Genomic DNA, 10,966 nt, shown 5'->3' on the forward strand with positions numbered 1-10,966 from the left:
GAGAATATGAATTTGGGTAGGGAGGATTTGAAGGAGGGGAAAGGATATGATAAAAAATATTGTATGGAACAACAATATGGACTAACTAGTACCCTCAGAGCTCCCAGGGTCTCAACCACCAACCAAGGACTGCACATGGAGGGGTCTGATTGTTCTGGCAGCATGTGTATAGTAGAGGATTGCAAAGTTGGTCATCAATAGGAAGAGAGGACCTCGGCCCTGTGAAGGTTCTATGCCCCAGTGTAGGGGAATACCAGGGCCAGTAAGTGGGAGAGGGTGGGGTGGAAGGCATGGGGAGGGGGGAGGCAACAGGGGTTTGTTTTTGTTGCTTTTGTTTGTTTCTTTGTTTTTTGGAGGGGAAACTGGAAAAGGAGAAATTTACATGTAAATAAAGAAAATATCTAATAAAAAAGAATAATTTAAAAAAATATTTATGAAATGTCTTTTTAAATAAAATAAAAAAATAACAGATTCTGTGAGTGCTATCTTATTTAATGCGAGTCAGGATAAAACAGCATTTAATACTTGGGGTGAACTCAAAGCCTAGTTGTGTTACCACAGATAATATGTTTGTTCTCTCTGGACATACATCTACCATCTAGATAGTTAAAGAAATAAAAGCATTTATCTCATAGATATCTTAAACTGTCTATGTATGTATGTACATATATAAAAATTACATATATATGTACATATAATTATAAAATATACATACATATTTATATATAAAATGTACATATATATAGTTATAAAATATAGTTAAGTGGTTGTCATTTATTATCAATTTTTTTTCAAGATAGGGTTTCTTTGTGTAATCCTGGCTGTCCTGGAACTAGCTCTGTAGAACAAGCTGGCCTCAAACTCACAGAGATCTCCTTGGGAATAAAGGGGTGTGCTACCATCACCCAAACTCTCCTCTTACTTTCTCTTCTTTTCCTTTCTTTCCTTTCCTTTCCTTTCCTTTCCTTCCCTTCCCTTCCCTTCCCTTTCCTTTCCTTTCCTTTCCTTTCCTTTCCTTTCCTTTCCTTTCCTTTCCTTTCCTTTCCTTTCCTTTCCTTTCCTTTCCTCCCTCCCTCCCTCCCTTCATTCCTTTCTTTTCTTTCTGAGACAAGGTCTCATTATATAGACTTGTTTGACCTGGAACTGTGTAGACCAGGCTGGCCTCAAAGTCAGATAGATCCATCTGCTCTGGCTCCATAGTGCTGGGATTAAAGACCTGTGCTGCCATGTCTGGCTATTATCATTTGTTCTAAGAGCAGTTCAGATAAAGTGTAGTACTTCAATATTTGGGATTCTCAATATGAGCAACTGAATTCAAACACTAACAGGAAAGAAGACCTCATGCCCAATTCTCTTTCAACGGCCACTGATATACCCCCATCCTTGAATAAGACAGAAAGGGACACAAACACAGTCTTAAACTTAAGACAATTTTTATCAAGAAATTAAAAAAAAGTGGCTAGTAATAAAATGAACTTGTTCTTGGAAAGAAGCATGGAGAATTCTGGGCACTGATACATGATCTTAATCTCTCTGCATTCTCAGTTGCTGTGTTGTGATGTGGGCATGTGTTTACTCGTGGTAATTCGAGATAGGTCACATTCCTCCCAGACTCTTGTCAAATGCCTTATTTTCAGAAGTGTCTGCTTTTAAGGAAATAAAATAAGTTTCTTTGTACACTTCAAAGATAGCATAGGCACAGCAGTAACACAAGAACTACTGGCCCACTTCCATCTTTACCTTTGGCTTTCAAAGAACCCACAGGAAAGAATGGTTGGTTCTGAAACATAATATGAACATGCACCTGAACACACCTACACATCCACAAAAAGGAGAAAAAAAAAAACCCTGATGGTCCTAAAAAGCACTGACTTCTAATTCAGGCCCTCAGGGACCTAAAAGCACAGTGAAAGCTTGGTGTCTCTGACTTTATTTTGTATCTATCTCTTTTAATCTGGCTTACTAGTTATGTCTACTTATGTCAATATGAATCATTCAAGGAATGTCTATCAAATTATCACTTATTCCATTGTCCTTTGAGGCCAAGGACACAGAGGCAGGACTAAAGGGGGCATCTTAGTATCAGCTTTTTACAATGTCCTGTTTCAGATACCTAAAAGGTACCTAAAGATGTCCAGTTATTATCCCAAACCAGGACTCCCTTGGATTCCATCACCTAGATGAGGGCGTTTATCTACAGTGAGGACTACAGCATGAGCAATCATCTCCTGGGGACCACCCTGTTCCCTCGAACAATAAGAACATCTACGGACCATCTATGTTGAACCAGAACTGAGACAATGATCTTTGAGTCACACTAACTACTGGCTACACCTTGACTAAAGCTGTTTAACTATGCACAGCTCTTGCCTTCTTGCCTCAATTGTCCTCTATTTAAAACCTACAGCTGATATCAGTACCCTGCAGAGGAATTTGGGGTCACTAGACACTGTTCCTCTTTTTGATGTGTACATGATTACCTCTCCTTTCTCTGCTTTTCACAATTTGTCATTTGCTTCTTGAATTGACATATTAGGATGGGTGGCCAAGGCTACACTGTTAGGGTTGCTGGAGAAAGAGCTTTCATCCCAAAACTCTAGTTACACTGGGGTCTCCCATGACTACAGATTCTTGTAGTAGGATGTGAGGACCTGAGAGCAGTAGCACTGGAAACAAGGCTGTGGCCAAATACCACATCCTAAAGAGAACAGAAGGTTCACTGAATTTGAACAAACCACAGCTTTGAATAACAGGACTGCATTGCACATCTAAAACTAACTGGCTTGCGTGAGCATTGAACTGAAGAAGGCTTACCATGGCCCCCTTTGAGGGAAATCAAGAATGATGTTCTAATGTGCACATATTTAGACATATGTTCTTGTCTTGCACAACAGCTTCCCTCTCAATGCCCTGAGCTTCTGATTGGCCAGCTGGATAATTTTTAAATTGTCCAGTTGTAGCCAGTTTATATATTAGCTTGGAGAGCCAAAAATAAAATCCCATTTGAAACACACATGTTCAGGTATGTCTAAGGTATCTCATGTCCTCCTGCTTTTGGTTTGGAGGGAAACTGGTAAGTGACCTTCAAACCTACTCCTCAAAGTTAATAGAGGCAGCAACAACAGCTCACCATGGGCTGCAAAACTGAATAAGCACATGCCTGCATTTTAGATCACTTTTCCTAAAGTACTCCAAAGGAATTCCAGGGGCCAGATTTAAAAACATCACCTGAGGCAGATCAGAAGGATCACAAGACTATGTAGGGGAGGAGTGCTTGGGCAGATGATATGAGAATGACATTTACATGTGGTCAAAGAAGCAGCACTCTGAAGAGGAGAATGATGAGAACACAAAGAGCTGTAGAAAACCTGTGACATAGAAGTCCAAAGGGGCACACTATTTCCCAGAGAACTTGCAACTTGGTTTGATATTCTTGAAATAGCTCCACAACAAGTAATATTTTTGTTAGCTTACTATTTCCTGCCATTACTTTTTTCTACTATCGGAGAGTATTGTTTACTGTCTTAGAAAACCTTTTATAGTATTTACCTAGTTGTCTCACTTGAGCCGTTTCTTCCCTGAGCCTCGTTTTCCACCATCATTCATCACACGTTCTCTGTTCTTCCCTTTCAGTTCTTTTAATGAACCACTATGATTTACCAATTTACCAAGTTTCTGATTCTCAGAGCAGCTCAAGTCTGTATAACACATCACATCTTCCTTGGATTTTAAGACACTCTAGTTTGTGGTTAGTATTCTACTTCTGGGAACTCCACGTGCTGCTAGAAGTGTGGTAGAAACTCCAGTAAATAGCTGAGTAAACTGTACTGTTTAAGGAAAATGTACAACAGTGAAATTCAAAACGCTCTGAGAATGGAACAATGGCTACCTTTTTTAAGGAATTGTCCACCTTGGGATATGCAAACATCCTCGAGTTGGGCCACGGTGAACACGCAGTGGGACAGTGGGGAGATATTATGTGCCCATTCCCCCTTTCTTCTCCAGCAGTTACCTTTGCCTGTTCTGTTTGTGTTACTTTAAATGCTAAAGAAAAGCTCACCTAAATGACAAAAATGTTAATTGCCAAACAATTTTTAGATTTATTGGCACCCCCACCTCCAACTTCTGGTGACTTTCTGATAATGTCAGAATGTACAGCTCTCCTTGTTCTTTTAATTCCCTGCATCAGTTAACACAAAGCATACAAATTGCTGTGAAGGTTAACTTGTAGATAACTAATGTGTTTGTAACTATCTTCAGGAGGTCAAGGCTGATTACAGTTCTACCCTGAGGCAAGCAGGGGAATGGGCATGGAGCTTCCTGCACATTGTCCCACTGTATAACCCAGGCTTTCCTACCCTTCTTGTAATCCAGTTCTCCAAGACAGAGCTTTGCTGATGGCAGACCTCTCCAGCTTCTCAGGATCAATCTTTGAATAAACCCAACTTCTCATGGTATACGTACTCAATGAGTGGTAAGCAGATGAGGTGGACTTGGGTTTAGAAACTAGAATTGGCAGAACTGGGCTGGAGATGAAGGTTGCTAAGTGGTCAGTGCTAAATGCACATTTAACCTTCACTTATGGTTAGTTCAGACTACATGCTATAACTATTAACTTGTTTTGAAACATATTTGCTACCTCCAAAATCCATCATAAAATGTTCTAACTCATGTACTCACTACTTCAACTCCAAATGGAGGTAGAACATGCCAATTAGAGAAAAGTTGTTTATTAGTAACCAAACTGGGGTCTAGTTCCTATGCTCTGAGCACACAGACAACATCTCCGGGCATCAGCTTTTTCAACCTTAAAACAGCAGAGAACACTGATGACCATGAATTTTAATCCAGCCTAGTGCTATTTGATTTGAGCAAGCTGGTATAAATAAGAAAACTTGAAGTTTTGTTTTTGTCTACTCTTAGAAAAGATGGGTTGCAAAGAAGCTGTCCACAAATGATTTTGTAGTTAAGTTTAGAGACAAATTTATATTGGTGTTTTATTGAGTTACTGGAAAGTAGTTCCTTCTATTATGCTCACAGAAAAATAATTAGCTATGTGGGATTAAACCTTTGAAATCTAACTTCTGTCAATCACAATAATAAAGCTAACCATAAAATGAAATAATCATAAGTATACTACATATATTTATTTATACTATATATACACATATATATTTTATATATAAATATTTATATATAAAAATAAATATTTATATATTACCCACTAACTTCCTCCCAGTAAAGAAACAGAGAAATGAGGGTTGTTTTCGGTTTTGTTTTTTTTTGAGGAGGTACTTGCTATATTAACAGTAACTACTAAATTTCTTCAACAGTATAATTTCCTTTTCTCCCCACTGTACTTGGTGTCATGCAAGACTCTACTCATACTGATTAAGGATACTGGAAGAGTGACGATCAGAGAATTGTGAGTGTGAAACCTTAATGAGCATAATAAGCTCCTCATACAGGTAAGGGCAATTCTTTGCTCAATTTTAGCTTAAAGGTTAACTTTATAAATGTCTAAAAGGACTAAACTGAATTGTGAAATCTGATCATTAAATAACGTAGTCAGCACAAGAAGTGTTTAAATAGCCATGAGTAACTGTTGGAGTTGTGGAAGTTTTCTTATTTGTTAAATTAGCACAGTGTGTACACAGACATTCTGCTGAGGAGAACACACACTTGGAGACATTTTCTTGGAAGCAATTCTGTAAGAGCTCACTTTTATTTGACTTCTCAAGTTTAATTGCATTTTACAAATTTTTGAATCTAATTTTCTAGTAGCTTTAGACTCAAAGGCTATTACTGAAGGGGGCATGAACTTGGGAAGCTGAAGATAGGGAGCTAGTTGTCATTTGTTTTTGTAGAGACTCAACATCATCTAGCTTCTCAGTAATAGTCTTTTGCTCTCCTTTCATTACGGAGTATTTGCTACTGATATTCATAGAGGTACCTCTGCTGCTTTCAGCATGTAATGCATTATCTCTATGAGTCAGAGCTTCATCCCTTAAAAAAAGCTTTGGCCCTTCAGTAAAACCAAAATTTCTTTTGAACAGAAGGGAATTTTTCTTAATAAATGAACTGGTTCACTTCAATCACTATTTGTCTAATTTTGAAATTAGCAAGGTTACAGATTAAGGTTGCATATTTATGAGTATCTACAGCTGCAATCCAGAAAGGCACTCTGAAACATATGGTGCAATTTCTGAATAAAAATTGTAAAGAAATAAAGTGAAGACAGTGGTAGACCTTGATTAAGGTCTAATTGAACGCAATTTGCATAGTCTTTTAAGTGTTTAGGGAAGAGATTGGCTTAAAAGTTGTTTCAAAATGATAATATATTATGAAATGATCCTCATTTATATAAAATCTGATGTAATTTTAAAGCAATTCAAGATGCAGAAAATAATAAGATCAAGATTCTGAAGTGGGGTAGAGAACACAATCTTGAGAAGGCAGAGATCAGAAGATGCTCTGTAGGAAAACCTTTTTATGTTCATCATTAAAAGAGAGAAGATGAATAACAAAAGACCAAGAAACTCTGCTATAAATCATAAAAGTGTGCAAAATATGGTGCCCCAAAAGTCAACAGTGAAAACAGAGAAATCATGTGCCTTTAAAAATCAATAAATATAATTTATTAAGTTGCTAATGGTAACTGCAACTTTGGAAGATAGAAATCAGGATTGTTGTTTGAGCAGAACCTAGTAACTTTGCTATGCTAATTCTCACCCGGAAAAAAGGGAAGGCAAAAACCAAGAGAGCTTGGCTGGGATTCTCCCCTCTTCACACATCCCTCTGTGGCGGGACAGACTTAAAAGGAAGACATATAAAAAAGGAGTTAAGAGCCCTGGTTGGTTTTCCAGAGAACCCAAGGTTGAGTGAGTCTCAGTAGCCATTCAGCAACCCACAACTGTCTGTAACTCTAATCCCAAGGGAGCTGATTCTCTCTTCTGGTGTCTGCAGGCATTGCATGCACACGATGCATGGGCATGCATGCAAGCAAAACACTCATGCACATATAATAAAAATACATTAAAAAAAAGTAAAATCCACGTCTGCATTTATGCTGGGTTGAAAACCTATATCCTCTAAATAAGCAAAAAACACAGATACTAGATTACAGAAGAGGACACATTAGGGTACTCTAGCTATCAAGTATGCCAAGTATAATTTTGACACATAATGTAATTTACTAAAGTGTGAGAGTTTAGCAGTATTTGGAATGAGAGATTACTGATGACCTTGTAATGATGTAATGACCATGGGTTCTGGAGTTTATCCTTATTCAGGATCTTGTCTGAGTATTTTGTTCATCTGGAATGGGGCTTACTTCTGGATTACTGGATATAGTCAATATTGGAATTAAAAACTACCCTTTACTTATTAGTTTTAAAAATAAAAGCTTAAATATAAAAACTGTCTAATAAAAACTATTAACTCTTAAGTTATCTTATAAAGTGATGTGTTTGACCGGTCTGTTAATGTGTCCACATCTGTACCACTGTCCTCTTACTGTGCTTTTAGATTTTTAGGCAAAATCTATCATCATTTACATATTGTTCTATAATCTAAAAAGTATGAATTTCTCCAACCAATGAATGATAAATCACAGGCACTTAATTAACTATTTGTACCAAATTTTGTTTTTTAGACGAAGGAATTACCCATCGCTTTAAGTACTGTTGCTTTTACTTTAACCAGACCACTGTGACAACTAGAAAAGGTAGGAAACTATCTGGATTTTCTTGCTTCATCAAAACAAAAAAATGCCTTTTGTTGTTAGTTTTAATATTAAGTATATATAATTCCATTCTAGCTCCTGTGACAAAAACCAAGAAAATCTAATATAAATGAACAATAACTCGACATGCATTCAACCATCCGTGATTTCTACCACAGCTTTACCGATCATTTACATCTTTTTGTGTATTGTTGGTCTCTTTGGAAACTCACTTGCTCAGTGGGTATTTTTAACAAAAATAGGTAAGAAAACATCAACACATATCTACTTGTCAAATCTTGTGACTGCAAACTTACTTGTATGCACTGCTATGCCTTTCATGGGCATATATTTCTTGAAGGGTTTTTATTGGAAATATCAATCTGTACAATGCAGACTGGTCAATTTTTTGGGAACTTTATCCATGCATGTAAGCATGTTTGTCAGCCTCTTAATTTTAAGCTGGATTGCCATAAGCCGCTATGCTACCTTAATGAAAAAGGAGTCCATGCAAGAGGCCACCTCATGCTACGAGAGAATGTTTTATGGCCATTTACTGAAAAGATTTCGCCAGCCCAACTTTGCCAGAACAATGTGTATTTATATATGGGGAGTTGTGCTTGTCGTAATTATTCCAGTTACCCTATACTACTCAGTGGTCGAGGCTACAGAAGAAGGAGAGAGCCAGTGCTACAATCGGCAGATGGAACTGGGAGCCAGCCCTTCTCAGATTGCGGGTCTCATTGGAACCACATTTATTGGATTCTCCTTTTTAGTAGTAGTAACATCATACTATTCTCTTGTCAGCCATCTGAGAAGAGTAAGGACTTGTACCTCCATTACTGAGAAAGATTTGACCTACAGATCTGTGAAAAGACACCTTTTGATCATCCAGGTCCTCCTAGTAGTTTGCTTTCTTCCATATAGTATTTTTAAACCCATTTTTTATGTTCTGCACCAAAGAGAAGGAGACTGTCAGCAGCTGAATTATTTAATAGAAGCAAAAAATATCCTCACTTGTCTTGCATCAGCCAGAAGTAGTACAGACCCCATAATATTTCTTTTATTAGATAAAACATTCAAGAAGACACTATATGAGCTCCTTGCAAAATCTTAATTCACTGCACATACTACCATATGGTTGGCTTTTGGATAGAAAACACCACAAATAGAAAAAAATGCATCTGACTCTACTAGTGACATTAACGGGCACTAAGAAAACCTCTATGAGTTTTTAAAAAAGATATATGCATAAAATTGGACTTATAGTTCTACTTATATTGAAAGACTAGATGGCAGAGACTTTTAGAAACAAGTCAAGTATACCAAAAGGTTTCGATTGTATATGCAGTTAGAATTTTTTTCTTCAGTCAGTTGTGAATCTTCTGTTCAAAACACAATATTTTATGACAAAGAACCAAAAAGGTTTATGGGTTTGCCTGCTTTCTAACCTAATGCAAGTACCTATCTATGGTCAGATTTGATTTGTTGTTAACTTGAAAAAATAATTAGAAAAATGTAAGTACTGGAAAAGTCAACTAGTAAGAAATGTCTTTATTTAAATCCCATCTAACTGCATGAATAATACAGTGTGAAGTCAATTTGGTATTATTTGGCTCATTTTACTGGGAAAGGCGATATTCAATGATTCTAATATTTAATACATAGACTTCACTTACAAAAATTTGGATTACATTTGTCAAAATAAAAACTATATATATATATATATATATATATATATATAATTATATGCCCAACTATATGCTATTTTTATATATTTCCAATATAAATAGTAGCACTATCAATAATGACAGTACCTGCCATATGTATAATTAATTATTGTAAATTAAAGAAATTTAGTATAAAGAAGTGTAATCATGTTGGATAAAAGGCTGGCCTCTGGATTCAAACTCTCTGGGTTCAATACTAGCTCCATCTCTTATTTAGCTGGAGAATCTTGGGCAAATTACTTACCTTCTTTACATATTAGTTTCTTTAATTTTGGAACAGAAAATATGACCTGATTCATATCACTATTATTAAATCAGATGCTGTTTGTATTGTGAGCTACCAGCTAGTCAGTACTTGATATGTTTTGACTACCCTCTGTGTATATGTTTCAGGATTATAATTTTAATCATCACAACCACAAAGCAGGTTAATGTACACACTGATGAAAAACCCAGATATAAATTAAGTGATTATCCCAATTCCTCCAGTGTTTAAGAAGCAATCATTTTTTAGTCATAATTTCTTTCATGTAATCTTGCCAGTAAGAAAAAGTGATTAAATTCTGTATTGTATATATTATGATTAAAAATAAAAAAGTGTTCTCCAAATTATCGTAAGCCCCATCTTCCTTTTCTACTTCCATGTTACTTGCATTCTCCTCATGAATGGAAACAAATGAAACAGCTGAGTAAAATTAACCATTGAGCACAATTTGGCATGTTGTTAGGAGCTGCTTTTCCTCTTCCACATGGTGATCACTTAGGTATTCAAAGAGAAGTTTACATTAAGTTCATGTGAGTCTACATATCTTTAATTTCACAGCAGGTTTTGTTCCTGAACAAGAACTGTGGAAGCAATTACAAGAACTGTAGAAGCAATTCATGGAACAGATTCTCAAAAAGCCATGTGCTCAAAATTAGTAGACATTTTATGTAGTTCTCATCAAAATCCAATACTGAAACATAACTAGTAAAACTTTGTTCTTTTTAACTCATTCCTTAACTGAGAAATGAAAATATCTGAAGCTAGAACACATTCTGGCTTCAGGTATTTACAGTGTATATCTATTCTTCTGTGTATATGTTTGCATATGTACATGCATACGTGTGAGGGTGCATGTATTGCATGTATTGGAACATGTGCTTGGGTATAGAGACTAGAAGTTAACTTTAGTTCTTATCTTCAGGAGTCATCCATGTTGATTTTGAGAGAGAGAGAGAGAAAGAGAGAGAGAGAGGGAGGGAGGGAGACAGAGACAGAGACAGACAGAGAAAGACTGACTCTCACTGGGACCTAGGGCTTGCAGATTATACAAGGCTGGCTGGCCAGTAAGTGCCAGGGATGTGCCTATCTCCCCAGCCCTGCGAGTACAAGTATGTGTCACCAAACCTACCTTTTTACTTGGGTGCTGGGGATTGAACTCCCCAGCTTGTGTGTCAAGTACTTCTCCCCAGTGTGTACCTAACTCCTCAGTCTGAGTACCCATTCTTTCATAGGACCAATTAGGTTTTT

The 10,966-nt window shown here is 36.7% G+C and overlaps 2 protein-coding genes across 2 annotated transcripts in view; one reads left to right on the top strand and one right to left on the bottom strand.

The window, feature by feature from the left end:
- Positions 1–10,966, bottom strand: part of Cask (calcium/calmodulin dependent serine protein kinase) — a 340,530-nt gene that overhangs the window by 141,354 nt on the left and 188,210 nt on the right. The gene's annotated exons all lie outside the window — the stretch shown is intronic.
- Positions 5,283–10,062, top strand: Gpr82 (G protein-coupled receptor 82). The gene is made up of 3 exons (XM_031342996.1): positions 5,283–5,468; positions 7,655–7,726; positions 7,820–10,062. The coding sequence occupies exon 3, from the start codon at positions 7,854–7,856 to the stop codon at positions 8,838–8,840; it is 987 nt and encodes a 328-aa protein (XP_031198856.1). The 5' UTR covers positions 5,283–5,468; positions 7,655–7,726; positions 7,820–7,853; the 3' UTR covers positions 8,841–10,062.

The sequence above is a fragment of the Mastomys coucha genome, chromosome X, assembly GCF_008632895.1.
Source record: "Mastomys coucha isolate ucsf_1 chromosome X, UCSF_Mcou_1, whole genome shotgun sequence".
Classification (NCBI taxonomy): Eukaryota; Metazoa; Chordata; class Mammalia; order Rodentia; family Muridae; genus Mastomys; species Mastomys coucha.